General features: G+C 44.2%; 2 protein-coding genes across 5 annotated transcripts in view; both read left to right on the top strand.

Moving 5' to 3' along the window:
• LOC122630608 (dual specificity tyrosine-phosphorylation-regulated kinase mbk-2-like) overlaps positions 1-16641 on the top strand; it is a 123203-nt gene that overhangs the window by 42587 nt on the left and 63975 nt on the right. The window lies entirely within an intron of this gene.
• On the top strand, positions 5460-15459 carry LOC122630616. Of its 3 annotated transcripts, none has more exons than XM_043815292.1 (2): positions 5460-6126; positions 14461-15459. In XM_043815292.1, the coding sequence occupies exon 2, from the start codon at positions 14965-14967 to the stop codon at positions 15322-15324; it is 360 nt and encodes a 119-aa protein (XP_043671227.1). In that variant the 5' UTR covers positions 5460-6126; positions 14461-14964; the 3' UTR covers positions 15325-15459. The 3 variants fall into 3 exon arrangements, with proteins under 3 accessions (XP_043671227.1, XP_043671225.1, XP_043671226.1); XM_043815290.1 differs by having other exon boundaries at positions 14231-15459; XM_043815291.1 differs by lacking the exon at positions 5460-6126 and adding an exon at positions 8533-8883 and having other exon boundaries at positions 14231-15459.

Raw genomic sequence — 16641 nt, 5'->3', positions numbered from 1 at the left:
GAATCGATTTCGATCGTTTGCTTTTTTAAAGATCGACTCTCTCTCTCTCTCTCTCTCTCTCTCTTTCTCTCTCTCTCTCTCTTCATCTTACTCTTTCTTTCGTCGTCATGCAAGAGAAGAGGGATTTCTGTCGAGCGGATATAAGTCACGAGTTGATCTTGAAGCGTCCTGTAGGGATAGGACGAGAAAGAGTGAGAGAGAGAGAGAGAGAGAGAGAGAGAGAGAGAGAGAGAGAAAGGAAGAGAAAGAGAGAGAAAGAGACAGGACCGTATAAGATGGAAGGCACGAGATAGACCCCTGACGGGGATATCTCACTGTGAGATCTTCAAACCGGCCATGTCTGTCGGTGCGTCGAACCAGGGTGATTTATCATTATTGAAATACGGGCCATTTGAGCCATCGTTGCCCATTCTATGCCTTTTGCACGACAGTACGACGTTACCTTCGATTCCGAAGGGGAAGTCGCTCTTTTGTGTTCTTCTTCTTCTTCTTCTTCTTCTCCTTCTCCTCCTTCTTTCTTTTACTCCATCTCTCTCTCTCTCTCTCTCTCTCTCTTCTTCACTCTCCTGCACCGTTTTCTTTGCGCCTGATTCCGTAAGAATCGCGCTCGGCGATCACGCTTCTACTTCTTCTTCTCCTTATTCTTTATTCTTCTTCTCCTTTTTCTTTTTCTTCTTCTTCTCTTCCTTCTCATTTTCAATCTCTCTTCCCTCCTTTCTTTTCTCGCGAGGGATTATCAAACCCGCGTCGCTTTAAATCACTCGCTTTACGTGGCACGTTGCTCTCGGGCCGACTTTGGCCGATGCAAAGCCGCGTCTTGTTTTGGTTATAAAACGAAATTCTTCGTCCTCCTCTTTTTCCTCCTCCTCCTCCTCTTCTTCTTCTTCTTCTTCTTCTTCTTCTTCTTTTTCTCCTCCGCTCTGTCGTATTTCCTCATCCAATCGAAATTTATATCCTCCGTAATTTTTAATTATTCCCTCGCATAGCTTTGTTCCAAGGAAATAATTTATCGCCAGGATAAACTGATCGAACTATTCGAAAAACTTTTGAAAACGTAGGAATCGACTGAGTTTCGATATAAATTAGATTTAATCCGAGTCAGGTTCGCGAGAGAGATGGCTGTGGTCGCGAACGAAGCGGAACCCCCCTGTGTTTCCTTCTCGGTGCATATAAACATATTTTTCTTTTACTTCGTTCTCACGAACACAAATTTCCTGCGTCAACGCGGACGGTGGTCGGAGCAGGCATTTTAGTACAAAACCGGCTCCATGAAGCACGTGGCATTATTTTATGATGAAAAAGATAAGGGACAGGCACGTTCCAACTTGATTTCACGGTGCTATCTACGTGGTCGAAGGATATCGAAAATTTACTTTTCGTCCTAAACAAACCAACCGTGGAAAGAAATATGGTTCGTTCCCAAGGGTCGTGCATATTCGACGATTCTCTCTCGTATATATACATACATATATATATATATATATATATATATATATATATATATACGTGTGTGCCTGTGCGAGCGCGTGTATATATTTATTTATTTATGATAAAATTTCTTTCCTTTCCCGATTAAAATAATCCTCTACGTCGCGTATCGAGAAGAAAAACGATCGTTTTACTCGCGTTACGATTCCAAGGCGTTATGTAAAGTTCTCTCTATGCAATTTGATCGGGAGACGACCCAAGGAGAGAATATTTTTTTAGGACCTGTTGAAATTGCGGTCGGTGCGTTAATCATCCGATAAACGAGATCTCCTGCAGCTCCGCTCGTCAAACCGCAAAACCAGTGTTTTCCTTGTTCCCAACATCGTTCCTTCGCAATGTGTTACGCGCGTACGTGTGTGACCGTGCTCGTGTTGAAAGAATAGAAGACAACACCTCTTTTTATTATCGGCTCGACTCGCTCGTTCCCACAATTCGTAATGATGTTGCTTGACGGCTGTGAAAATGTCATTAGCGAAACTGTTAATTACTCGTTGTTTCAAGAACCCTCCCTGTTTTTTCAGACCAGCTAATTTTAGATTAAGATCGGACCGGCGCGGTAACGAATCCTCTTTGAAATTATCATAAGTAAATTTTTATTATATTTTTGACAGGTAATTAATATCGTTTTGACGTAACTAACTTTCAAACTTTTAATTTTAATTCCCTCGCCGAAAACATAAAGATTATAGCTCTCTTCGATAGACCTTGTTTCCTTCGAGTTTTTTAATTTTGCTTTTTCGAAGAAACTTTGATTTTTCGTCCATCCGATCGAATGCAACGCGCGGTAAAAAAGCGACCTCGTCGACCATGACCGACCGTATTTTTGCAGCTGTGGATGCGGCAGGTTTCTGTAATGTCACTTTCTTATCGACTACTAGGTTTCTACCTTGCCGATGTTACTATATAGTACCATGTAAGAGGCTTGAGATGACAGCACTAATTAATTATTTCCATCGATAACAGGCATCGCTGATTCCTAAAGAGTTTAATCGAAGCAACTCGATTTATTATATAAAAACTTTGACAAAAGGATCGTTTAAAGGTACATTACGTAATATCGTGGAAATAATTAACGCTCCAACTCTTCTCTTTGAGAAGGGGAAACATCTCGCATTTTCCTTTCACGCTTTCTTCTTTCTTTTTTCTCTTTTTCTTTGTCACGGAAAACGAGTAGCAATATGCTGCTTATGTGCATGCTCTAAACTCTACGTGTGTTGAACGTTTGTTGTGTAATTGTTAAAATTCATAAATACTAATCGCGCTTTTACGTAAGCCAATTAAATTCTCGGTTTCTCGATCCAATAATCGTATTCGTAACAGCCATCGTTATCGTTTAACACTACGACATTAACGTACAAAAGCAAGCGAACTTTCTCACTGAAATGTAGTCGATCGTAACGCAACGTTAATTTAATAACTCGTTATTAAATGTTCGCCCGAAGCGTTTCTAAAGCGAGAGAGAAAGATGGACATAATTTCATAGTTAATCACACGAGATCGTCCATCCGTTTGTATCGAGAATGCGGGTGCATACGTACGTAAGCGAACGTAAGTTCGCTAGAAACATTATGTGGGTAGTACCAATGAGATTTAGATTCCGAGTACAATTTGCCGCTATGTCGGCGCGATGCTCGACCGATCCTACCTTTTCCCATGGCAAACGCCGCGAGGCCGTAGGCGGATTAACTGTAATAGAGATCCTCTTATGCGTCTTAACATCCCTGTTCGGGGCTCATTGATTCGTGCGATCCATGGAATTCGCTTTCATCGATCGCCATCGCGATACCTTCCCGATTAACATAATTTTGCTTTATCGTCCATTTTGATCCGTAAGATTCTTAATCGTTCGACCGAATCGACCGTGACATTCGCCCAGAGAGAAACTTCTTCTACGCGTTCAACGGTTCGAAATCGTTGAGCATTGAACGAATGACCGACCGATCGTAAATTAATTCCCCATAGAACGTTTACTCGAACTCGCGATACGTTACGGGCGTAATATAAATCATTGAGAAGGGAGGAAGATAAGAAAGCAGCAGTCGTCAATGAGAAAATGCAGAACGCGTAAGGCCGCTAACGCGTCTTGCCAAGAATTTGTTTACTCTGCATTAGCTATGCTAGCGTCGGTCGAAGGGCCGTAAAACGGTTTTCCGCATTTTCACGAGGAAAACGCTCGAAGTCTCGCTCGCGCGGGGACGACGTTCGAACGCAGCTTCCGTCGTCTCCTTTAACGAGCTCGAGCACGTCCCCGAAGCTTAGCGCTCGAAGTCGGAGTCGATTTCGAAGGAATTCGAAAAAAACTTGTCCTACCTGGGAACCTATGTACCTCTCATTAACTTTTCAACGTCGTAAAACTAAATCGTTTGGGGAATTTTTCGCGAAGAAAGTAGAAAAGGAAAGAAGAAAGGGAAGAGAGGGAGAGGGAGGGGGAGAAAAGTCGTCGGGAAATATTCAATCAGATGTCCATTCTTTTAATCGACGATAATGGGAGACACTAACTACTCGTAAGCTTCTTCCGCAGCTGGAACGCGAAAGCGCGGTCATAAAACTTTATATTTCTCGTATAATGCGGACATAAAATGCCGAGAAAATATCGTTCTTTGGTACATATATCCGATGCCGGAAGTTTATCGCATATAATACAGGTGCTCGTTTATACCAGGAGGGTAATAAAATAGAGAGAACCTTCTATCTTTCGATTAACGCGAATATATTTGTTCTTGCAATTAATAGAATTAGCATTTCCAATCGAAGGAAATCGTTTGGATATTTTTTCTTCGCTACGGGATAATCGAGCCGTCTTACGCATCACCGTGACTCTTCGACGCGAGTTCGTCGTTGCCATTAACGATTTCGACTCGGTCGTACCAAGGAACATGGTCGTGCACGATTTCCTGTACGTGGAAAGCAAACACGATAGATCGTGATTCATACTCGCGTACCATAATCGTCAGCAACAAACCGTAATTCCACGTAGCGCTACTTCACACGGTACTTTGCGAAGTAACGCAATAGCACGGATCGTGCTACCAACAAGGAATTCTCTTGAACTTCGAACGCTTTCGAGCACACCACTCGGTCCGTTACACCCCTTCCGACTCATCTTGCGGGCTCGTGTACGATCGTGGTAATGGAGCTAGGTATAAAAACGACGTCGTTCCTTTACGTCCTGGCTCGAGTCCAATTCGCAAAGACATTTCGTGTCCGAGTTCGACGTCATCCACCACTTTTTATCAAAGAACTTGGACTCTCCTCGGTTCGTCCCTCTTTGAAACCACCTGCCTCGAAATAGGGAAAATAAATCCGGGATATATTTCAATTTGCTCTCTAATCACCAAAGTTCACAGTTTCCAGGATCGAAGAAGAATTTCATTTCTCTTTTCGAGAAAGATGAAAGATCTCTCTTCTATTCTTACGCTTATCTGTCTCATTTTTTTTTTTTTGAAGAAGTTAGAAGGATTAATTAGAGGACGAGCAGAGCGTACGCTTGGAAGGAGGTCAAGTGCCTCTTTCGATTCCGGGGTATTCATCTCGATCTCTAAATCGAACCTTCTACCGTATTCGAACGCGAGGGGAAAGATAGAAAAGGGGGGAAAAGAAAAGCACGAAGGAAGCAAGCAAGAGAGAAAGAAAGAGAAGCTTCGGATTCGCTCGATTTTACCTTAGCTTCGGCAGGACGAATTTACTTACGTGTAGATGGCGATGCGGAGTGTAAAAGAGAGAGGGAAATGGAAGGATAGAGAGCAAGGGCGTCGCGGGTGGGCGTATGACGGTGCGTGGACGATCAGGTGAGGGCACTGAGAAGCAGGGCAGCACTTTCGAAGGTAGGACAGGTCGAAGCTAGGGTTGAAAGTGAGAGAGAGAGAGAGAGAGAGAGAGAGAGAGAGAGAGAGAGAGAGAGAGAGAGAGAGAGAGGAAGAAACTGTACGCCTGACACGAGAGAGAGAAAGAGAGAGAGAGAGAAGTAGAAAAGAGTATCGAAAGGGAGGAAGAGAGAAAATGGAGGGTGTGGGCTGATCGCGTGGGGGTAGAAGGACCTGCGCGCGAATTTCCCGCGTTCGTCCAACCTCATATTGATCCCACCCCAGTAACCAGCGAGTTTCTCTCTCTCTCTCTCTCTCTCTCTCGGTCGTACTACCATTATACCCCGCGACTCGGCTCTTTCTCGAGCCATCTCACCCTCTCTCTCGATCCTTTACGTTCGAGCGTAGTACACCGACGCGAAGGGTGCTTTTCAACGTCGCTGCCGCTCGAACGGTGGTGGAGCTGGCGGTGGTGCTGCTGGCAGCGGTGGCGGTGGTGATGGTGGTTGTGGCGGTGGTGGTGGCGGCGGCGGTGGTGGTGGCGGCGGCGGCGATACGCGCTCCCTACGAGGGCGAGAGAGAATCGCAGATTCGCGGGATCCGGCTGGTCCAGCAGCGCGCGCGCGTCTGGAAGGTGTCGTTCGTGCTCGCCGAGAATCGGGACGAATTTTCTTTTTTTTTTTCTGTACTTCGCCTCGTCCTTATCATTCGAGTAGCAAGCGTCGTTCGTTCTACGTTTAACTCTCCTAATCGTTTTGTGCTCGTCGGACGCGAAAAGTTTCGCTCGAATCGCGACCCCTTTCGAGACGAGGATAACGACACGAAGATTTAAAGTGTATGTGTTGAAACAAAATAGAGAGGGGGAGAGGGAGAGAGAGAGAGAGAGAGAGAGAGAGAGAGAGAAGCCAGTTTCCTTACGTTTTATTATTTTTCGAAAGGCGTGTGAATCATTCGCTCGTTGGCAAGCAACGCGACCCTCGGCACCAGTTTCAGATTGATCGGCCAGATGTCTGCCCTTCGATGCTTTAGACCCTCGGTATAAGCCAAGTCCGTGCTCTCGGGCTTTAAACTTTTCTATTCGCGACGAGACGAGCTCGAGCGAATAGAAAATTAACGATTTCGCGAATCTTTTTTAACGTCGTTCTTATCTCGTTTATATTTCTTTCTCGTATTCGGGCGATTCGTCTTCATCAGAGATTTCGAATCAACTTGGAATCGTTTTTGTCGTCGACCAAGAAAATCCAGTTTTCGTGATCCGTCTTTTTTGCGATCGCACTTGTCGTTCCTCGGAACGAAGGAAGCTAATTTATTCTTGGTCGGCACGTTGCGTTCACGTATGCATACCGCGCTGAACGTCGCCGTGTTCTCGTCGTAAAATCGCGTGTGAGAAAAGACACGACTCGCGTGGTGGCGTGGCTCGTCCGTACGATCGACGGATCTTTTTCTCCTTTCTAAGTATTTTTCTTCCCTTCGTCGATGTAACTCGCAACCGTCGTTTACCTTCTTCGACTTCTTCAGACGTTTCCAACGTGCTCGGGATGTAATCTTCGACGAGTCGTATTGTAAAGACGGAGAGGCTAACGAAAGAAGAAAAAAAAAAAGGAAAAAGAAAAAAAAGGAAAGGAAAGAAAGAAAAAAGGAAAAGGAATGTCTCGGAATCGGCTCTGGAATTTTCACGGCTTCGCGCGAACCGACCTGGTTCGAATTTTCAAGCTTTCCTTCTACCAACTTCCTCGCGTCGATCGATATCCAGCTTCTGCGTGTCTCAGGGTATCTAGTTTTGTAAGACGAATCGTTTCTCATCGAGTTATTTTTAGATTCCGGATCTTCGACGTTTGACGATTCGAGCATCGAATACTTTCTCGTTCGCGTCTCTCTCCTTATTTTTTTCTTTTCTTTTTTTTTTTTTCTACCATCTTTCTACCAAATCTCGAAACGAACGGTTACGTTACACGTTCGGTATGTACGAGGGAGAAGAGATGGGAACGATACGTCGATCAATTTCGAACGATCGTTCGAGAAAGGCATAGATTTTGTGAGTATTCGTCAAAAGAGTACCGTTCCTTCGACGTACACGTTCGTAGAACGAAATCGAACGTTAACGATAGACGACGCACGTACGTCGTGGCGTACTACCTCGACGGCGAATCGACGTACAAAATCCACAGAGTTATTATCGACGCGGGCTGACTAACGATCTAGAAAGCAACGCCACGGAGAGATACGATACTTCGGAGGAAGAAACCCGCTTGACTCTGGCCGATCTCGCTTAATGATCCGTAATATCGCACAATGACGATCGGTGCGCGCGATTTAGCTCGTAAAACTTACTACGGCGAGATTACGTGCGCGTTTCGCGTCCTTCTTCTCTTTGAATCGAACAAAATTCGAATCTTTAATTTTAACCAATAACCTGACATAAATTTTCTAATCTTTTTATTACCTACGTAGACCGCTAAATTCTTCTTCTCCGTTCTTTTCCTTCTTTCATTTCTTTCCTCGAGGAGTAATAGAAGCGGGATGAGACTCTCGGACAGAATTTCGGAGGTTCGGTGAGAATTCGAGGAATGATTTCTTACGTATCTCCGATCGTCGCGAGTCGACCGATACGCGCGTACACGATGTAATCGTTCCGTCCGTATTTAACCGAGGCGAATAATAAAACGTCTCACAGCTGACCGACTTTTGGTCGGCGATAGCTCGACGATAAGACCAAGCGTTCCTCGGCGCTCGAGATATCGACTCGGCACGCCAGTTTCGAGATATTAATTAGGCTGATCGGCCGGTATCGCTCGGAGACGTGCGCGTGTCTCCTCGATCGAGAACACGAACCAGACGACTATTTTACGAGCCACCTTTATTGCGATCCCGAACGAACGGCTAAATCGGAACGCGTCGAGTATTATGTCTCGGTGTTCGCGATCTTTACGGATAAGTGCTTTCGTAATCGACGGTAAAACAGCATCGTACCTAAGTACCGCCCATGTATCGATGTTTCTATAGTCTCCTACGATGTTAGCCAAAGCCTCGAATGCTCCGACGAATAATTTGATCGATGCTTCGACGTAACACGTCGTACACCGAACGTGTACGAGCTTAGTAAATTCGATGGATCTATTGTCGGACGGCGGATGGACCTATCGATCCTTCCTTTTCAACGAGGGTTACGACGCCGACATAGCTTTATCACACGGCTCGCTTTGTACGAACGCCTTCGAACGCGTTCTTCCCTCTAAAGCAAAATTCTCTGATATTTGAAGAAAAATTCAAGCGATATCGCGATTAGAAAAACTCCCTTTAAAAATACCCCTTCCACGTTGCAACAACGCGCGGTAGGGGGGCTCGAAAGGCGAAACCTTTATTTTCCCACTCGCGGTATTTATTCGATCGTGAAACGACTTCTGGGTGATACCTACAGAGAGAAGAATAGCTTTCGACGCGTACGGTCGGGCAGTCGCGAGTGCTCGTAAATACGTTCGTACCGCGTTAAAAGTCTTTAAAGTCCGCGATAAAGCCAGGTGGCTATAGTTTGATTTCAACCTACACCGCCTGTCTACGATGTTCATAGCAGCGATTATAGTTCGACGGACAAGTACGTCGTAAAATATTCTCGAAAGAAGATAAGAGAGACAACTAGAAAAGAGAATGAAAAGAACGTGTCTACTTTGAGACAATAGCAATTCTTTCGTTTTATCCATCGGCAGTCGAGCTTCTATAACTTTCGAAGCTCTCGCTCTCGAGTATCTTTTATCATTGACGCAATTGGACAGAACTCGTTTACGCCCCAGAGATTCGTTTTCCACCGAAACTCGTTGGTACCTCGGAGGTTGGCACTTGCCCCGTCGTTTCCAGAATCACTAGACCTCTCGTTATCGGGGACAAGAATTGTGTTCGGATTTATCTTCACGGCTCGAGGGCATGATTTTCCCCACGACTGACTTTTCTTGCTTGGCCCGTCGAGAGGACGTCTTAGCAGTCGCTCGAAAAAGAGACTAGACGACTCGGTAATTCGATTTACCTTTGTCTCGCGCTTTACGGTATTTTCCTTCGATAAAGTCACCGTTCCGATCGCGAAAAAGAACCTACGAAAGCATTCTCGAATCGACTTTTTCCTAAATAGAAAATAAGGATCGTCCCAAACGGTCGGATCCTCGTCGCGATCGATTAAATCGACTTTTTCTTTTCTTCTTCTTTTGGAAAAATCGGTTCGGTACGCGGATTATCTTTATTAAATTTAATCCAATAACCATCTCATCATCTCCCTGTTCCAAACTACCGCATTAATTATAGAGTCTGTGTAAATCGATGCCGCTTTATCCTTTCTCAGTCTTTTCGATGAGAGCGCACAGCGTACGTACGTCGAATAGGTTTTTCGAAAAAGAAAGATACTTTTAGAGGGACGATCGATAACAACGTCGCGTTTAAAAACGTGTATTACGTCGTGTAAACCTACGGTTCGATATCGACGCGTTCGCTGAATTTCGATGATATTTTTCAACGAAGGGAAGGAAAAAATGTGTAAACGTAATTCAAAGTTATTCGATGAAAATGAGATATTGGTCACGCGCGAGAGTTTGTTATTGGTTATTACCCGATCACTGTCGTTATACCGTCTAATCTCCGGAATGAGTTTAACGCTATCCATCGCGTATATCTCCGGCATTATGCGGCAATAACGGGCTGACCCTCATCTCGTAACCCCACTTAAACTTAGCTGCCACGACTGGTAGCCATAGTTTGTTCTACACGAGAAAGCACCTACGAAACGAAAAGAAAAGGATAAAAGAAAACGGCAGGAAAGTAGCCAGCAACAGCGGTACTCCGCCTATATCCATGACGTCCGATGGATCGACTCAACCTTCTCAGCTTCGTGCCTTTAGCTATAACAACTTCTAACGTTCAAAGGATTTTTTATCTTACTTACTTTTTGTTCGTGAGAGAGAGAGAGAGAGAGAGAGAGAGAGAGAGAGAGAGAACACAAAGTCGCTACGTAGCTCTGGAAATACGAAAACGTATTCCTCGTTGAGGATTTTCTTTTTTTTTTCCCATTGAAGTAGTCAAATAATTTATCTGAAGTTATCAAATAATTTATGTCCATTTCGTCAGTTGCGTGGGAAAGTTGTTTTTTGCGTTCTCTTACGAAATGTACGATTTAAGTGAATTTCGACGTTAGGAAAATTGATACGGAGCGGTCGCGTTGACTCGTCGCTCATAAACGGAACCCTTCAGGCGGTCGGTAATAAATTTCATTATACTTTCTTAATTGATTAACGCGATATTACGAGATCGAGCGTAGGGAAGTAAAGAAAGAAAAGAGGAGGGTTGGAACTATTATTGGCTCGTCTTTGATTAGACTCTAAAGCAAGCGAAAACCTTCCGATATAGCGTACTTTAATTAACGTTTTGCGGCTGGCAGATATTTGACTCTCCACAATCCTATATGTACTTGCTCGTTATCGACGTCTATCTAATACGTATGCGTGTGTACCGTCGACAAATATCGCATACTAAAGCGATTCTCTCTTTTTACATTAGTCTTTGTTTCATCGATATTTACCTCTTAAATTACCGTATATCGAATCGGAGGATTCGATTCGCGATAAAAACAAATTCGCGTAAACGAAAAGTCGTAATTAATTTTATCGTCGTCCTTCTACCGTTACTGAAATTAAATCCAAAGTTCAAATGGAGTCTTCGGGCTGAGTGCAAAATGATCGTCTCTCGTATCTTGTCAGGGTGAAATCAAACGCCAACGTCATTACTGCTCGAACGTTTCCCGTTGTGCCTAGTCGCTAATCTTCTGGACCAGAATAGCTTCCGGTACGATCGTTTACGAAGAAGAGGTGTACCGGTATATGCGAGTACCTGTCTAGTTCCACACCCTTTAATTATCTACGCTCTGACACGAAGTAGCTGCAACAAAGAGTAACGCTACCATTATGCTCACGGAAGAAGCAAACGAGAAGCTACTATATATTCTTCATCCTCCTGCTCCTATCTCATTCTCTGTTTCTCTTCTTCTCTTCTTCTTTTACTTCTTCTCGTCCGTCTTCTGCGAGGTAATATAGAGGTCGTGGTATTTTAAACGACGAGAAAGTCATTGTCCAGCTCGCAGTCGAAGACCCTTTGTTCCAAACCACTCGAACCTTTTAATCGTCTTTTCTTTACGATCGTTTGATTTTTTCTTTTCCTTTGAGAAAATAAGCTCCCCCCTCTCTCTCTCTTTATTTTGTTCTCTCAGCTTCTTCGTTTTACTACACTTTCTCGTTAAAATAGCAGTAGAGATCGTGAAAAGGGGAACACGATATAATCGTCGCTTGAAACAATGGCGATCGTTGGGCCCACGATGTTTCCTCGTCAAATCGAGAGAGAGAGAGAGAGAGAAAGAAACGGAAAAAAATAAAAAGAGTAAGAGGAAACAAGGAACAAGTTCCGTGGGCGTTCCCCGCCCCTAATGTTATCTTATAATGCTCATGAAAATGATTTAGGAACGCGTTCGAATCACACAAAAGAGTCTGAAAGTGCGTTGACCGTCCTTTCGGGAGACCCGAACTCATCGGACTCGTGCCCTTGAAATTCCTTGTACGATTCGTGTCCGTGTTCTTTCTTCGAGAGAGAAAGATTTCTAGATAATCGTTCGGATAATCGTTTAGATCTTCCACCACCTTTTTCTCGATCTCCTCGTTATAAACTCGATTAAACATTTTTTCGAATCTCGATATTATATATTTTTTTCTTTTTTTAAATCCGTTCGGCAACATCTTCCTCAATTCTGATCTGAACTATCGAACTGTTGCGTTTTACGGATCTTTAAAAGCAGAAGCTTTCTCCCTGCTTTAAAACGGCTTTATCTCTCCTGCTCGTTTTAACGATGCCATCGTTCAACTTTGTAATCAACCTAGTATCCTTCTTTCTTCTTTCTTTTTCTTTTTGTCTTTATCCCCGTATCTCTGGCGATACGGCGTTAGCTCGGCGTAAAGTACGTTTGGAACTACCTATAGATAACTCGACATCCACCCACGGACACTTTGCGACGAAGAAGTTTCAGGTTTCGTTCGTTCGTTCCTTCTTCGAAATGAAAAAGAAAGAGAAAGAGCAAACGTTTGGCTGAGGATTACAGATGTCTACCTCCTAGATGTTGTATGCAAATTTCTACCTTTTATCTCTGCACCAGCAGACACGTTAAGCTATATAAATCATACTCCGCGTTTCATGACAAAAATGAGAGAGAGAGAGAGAGAGATCCAAATGGCTATGGGAGAGTTGAAAAATACGTCAGGCAAAACGGTAAATATTGTCACCTTTTTACTCGGTGCAAGCAACGTTCAACGGCGAAACTGAATTTGTTCGACCGACAGTTTCGAACTCAAAAACCGGCCCGTACGTTTCCATTTTCGGGATTTGCATTATTTGGTGTTACACGAAAAAGGAATGAAAAGACGAAAAAGAGAGAAAGAAAGAGACAAGGATAGGAAAAAAAAGTCCTTCTCGTACATTGGACTCGACCCAACTTTTCTTCCATCCCATTATTCACAATGAAATACATTTTCTTTTTTTTTTTTCCTTCTCCTTTTAATTCCTACCGTCGAAACATGAATGTAAGAATTATTTATTAAACTTTCTTGCGCGGATTGGAGGAAACAAAAAAGTCCGCATCGGATCGATTTACTTTCTCTTCCGACTCGCGTTTGAAATCAACATACTACACTTGCATACATAAATAAAAAGCAAGGAGAAGATCAAAGAGGAAATCTTGACGTAGTGTTTGGCATAGATCCCTATGATCGTTTCGTGTCCTCGAAGTTCGCAATGCGTCTCGAGTATTTCCCCGGGAGAAACAGCCTACCCTCTGCGTCGATGATGTAGAGGTCGTTGTTGCTGTGTTGTTGTTGTTGTTATAGGAGTAGTAGTAGTAGTAGTAGTAATAGTAGAGTAGTAGTAGTAAACTGTCGGACATATAACTCTCTCGCTCTCTCGCATCTCTCGCGACGGTCGACGTAAGAGGACAGGCAACGAGCGAACGATAAAACGAATGGTAGCCCGCGATAGATCACACACAGAGCTTGGCCCGTTTACTGGCACGTAACGAAGACGGTCACGCGAGCTCACGAGCTCGTGCATAATGACCGTGATCTACGGGGCCGTGTAGCAACGAGAGCAATACCAGTGGTAACAGTAACGACGACAAAGACGACCGACGAGCGAGCGAGCGAGCGAACGAGCGAACGAGCGAACGAGCGACCGAACGTTACCTTCCATTATTCGAACGGAACGAACCGCAACCGAGAGAGAGAGAGAGAGAGAGAGAGAGATGGCCCGAGGCGTGTCGGCCTCGAGACATCGGTAGAGGAACTCGATCGCCTAATGGGACTCGAATTATCGCTCCTGAATTGGCCTAGGAAAATTTGCACGCGACTTCCTTCTCCACCTTTTTAACGTTCCCTTAGTTTCTTCGTATCCCTAAGCGATCGCGTTCGCAAAGACGTCCTTCGAATTATAATGACTATCAGAAATTTTGACGCGCTTCGTGTTTCGTTCTCGTAATTCATTTTATCTTTGCTTACTTTAGCTTCGTCGAGTAAAAAGGAAAAGGAGAAAAGAAAAGAAAAAAAAAAAAAACAAGATAACACCGGCTTTGTTAAAACTTTGTTGTACTTAGTCGGTGTAAGTCAAGGCAAAACTTGGCAATAGAAAAAAACCTCCTCGGGCACTTTCCTTTTTACTTCTCGTTCGCAAAACATCCGTTTACATAGGGTCGATCGAAATTAAAGGTCGACGTTGACGTAAGGAAACTCGTGCTTCGTATTCTCTTGCTCTCTCTCTCTCTCTCTCTCTCTCTCTCTCTCTTTCTCTCTCTCTCTCCCCCTCTCTTTTGTCACCCTTCGAGCGATTCGCAACTTTTTCTTTTTCTTTCCTTGTTTTTCCTTTTTTCCTCGTAGAGTGCACGATCGAGACCGTCGATGGAAGTACGTCCGTGAGCGGTTTTTAATCAAAAGGTGAAATCAAAAGAACCGTGGTGCCGTTGGTGCCGATTGTGAGAGGAAGATAGATCGATAGATAGATAGATAGATGGATGGATAGATAGAAAGAAAGAAAGAAAGATAGATAGATAGATAGATAGATAGATAACTACGAGTGGAAAGATCGAACGGTGGCTATCGATGCGCAGGGAACGGGTCGACTTCCTGTCAAACATTTTCACGAAAACGATCGTGGCCATTAGCGGAAGGAGAAGGTGAAATAACAAGGAAGAAGAGAGAGAGAGGGGGGAGAGAGATGAAAGAGAGAAAGATAGTGGAAAAGCAGCAAAAGCTTCTGAACTTTAGCGTGCGCGCGCACGCGCGCGTTTGTGTGTGCGTGTATTGTGTGGGTGTCTGTGCAGGTATGTAATGATTCCGCCGAAGGGTGGAAAAAATATTTTGGAGATCGAACAGTTTTTCTATCGCTCGGTTGTCCGTATCCGAGAGGTTTTCGTTGAAAACTCGTTGGGAGAGTCTCTCTCTGTCTCTCTCTCTCTTAAAATTAAGAGAGGAAAAGAGGCTCGAATGAGCCGATATATCTGGACCTCTGGTTGAAGAAGGCTTCGTAAGAGAACGAAGAGTAACTCGATACTTGGAGAAAAAAGGAAGAAAAGGAAGAAGAGAAAGAATTGTTGGTGAATCGAATCATCGAGATGGATGCCCTGGAATTGCAAGCTGCCCTGGTCAAGTTGGATCCGGCTACCACGGTGACGCCGATCACTTCGAACGTCAAACTGATGTCTCATCATCGTATCGCCTTCGCCGTGGACGTCGACGACGACGATCTGACCCTAAGGAATTCTTCGGAGGTCGACGAAAAACAGTCGAGCGGTGGTTGCTCCAGCGAACATCAGCAGAGTTCATCGACTACGACGGGGACGGGTACGACGGGGACGAGGAAACTTCAAAACGCGAATTGCGGCGCCAGTCTGACCGTGACTACTCATCAGAATCATCAGACCAGCCAACAACAGATGGGTATGTCCAAGTGTAATCTCGTCGAGGTCAGGTGACGCCAGCCCTGCTTCGGCGTTAACATGATTTATCATACCTATCCGCCGCACCGGGGTAGCAAGCACCACGGTAAACATCATGCGAAGGAGAAGAGACATCATCATCACACTATGCATCATCAGCATCATAGAGCTCATGTGGTAAGTCACGTATTGTCTCGTGATCAACGACGATCCTCGGTGAATCGACAAAGACTACTTTTCCCTCTCCTCTCTTTCTCTCTCTCTCTCTCGAGGATTCTAATTCTATTAAAATCTATGCGCATCCTACCAAGGACACGAAACGCACAATGAGGAGACGAATGTCTTTGAGATCGATCGCTATCTCTTTGATATTTCTCATGACGAAGGAGTCTCTATTCTTAGAAATGCATTCTTACGATATAAGCATTTATTACGGAATAAAGATAGGTTTTATTATTTTTTTTTCTCTCAAAGAGAGCGTAGAATAAAAGACTTGTATTTTTTAAATAGCAAGAGAAAAGAAAAGAAAACCAAAGAACGCTTTCGCAGTTCACGGTTCAAACTGTAACAGAGAGACTCGCTACAGAGATTTCGAGGGAAGATCTTCCCGATCCGTATCTAATCTCGCGACAGGTCTAGGAGTTTGCGCTCGCAAATACGGCGAATGTGTATCACCGAGTCAGCGAACAATGCGATATGCGTTCTCCAAGTGGCATTTCGCAACAGCAACAGCAACAGCAATGGCAACGGTAACGGCACAACCTTGTACCCTATTGCACATAATTCGATGTAGAGGGACGAGCATGTTCCGTGACAGAACATGTTTAGGTATTTGTGTTTGTGTGTACGTATGCAAGTATCTCAAGGGAGAAGCCTCGCGTTCGCAGTTAACCGAGGTATAATCGGTCCATCGCAGCATTCGAGTATCGCTCGAGATCGCTAACGTTTAATAGATGCGCTACTCCCTCTTCCCTTCCTCTCCCCCTTCCTCTTCCTTTCGCTCTCTCACCGTGGCTCTTGTCGATTTCAAGTACAGGTGCATATACATGCACGAGTAGTACAGCAAATACTTAACAATTAATAGTCTCCCTTTACTCTTTGTCGAAATTTTTTAATTAACTTTGCTCGGTAGTAAATGTTTCTCGCTGATTGGTGAATAATTATATATTAATTTTGCGTTTAATAAGTTATCGTTATGGAATGGTTTAATGGAACCTCTCTCTCTCTCTCTCTCTCTCTCTCTCTCTCTCTCTCTCTCTCTCTCTCTCTCTCTCTCTCTCTCTCTCTCTCTCTCTCTCTCTCTCTCTCTCTCTCTCTCTCTCTCTCTCTCTCTCTCTCTCTCTCTCTCTCTCT

The sequence above is a fragment of the Vespula pensylvanica genome, chromosome 7 (genome assembly GCF_014466175.1).
Source record: "Vespula pensylvanica isolate Volc-1 chromosome 7, ASM1446617v1, whole genome shotgun sequence".
Lineage (NCBI taxonomy): Eukaryota > Metazoa > Arthropoda > Insecta > Hymenoptera > Vespidae > Vespula > Vespula pensylvanica.
The sequence above is the reverse complement of the archived record's forward strand: the minus strand, read 5'-3'. Positions and strand labels throughout refer to the sequence as shown.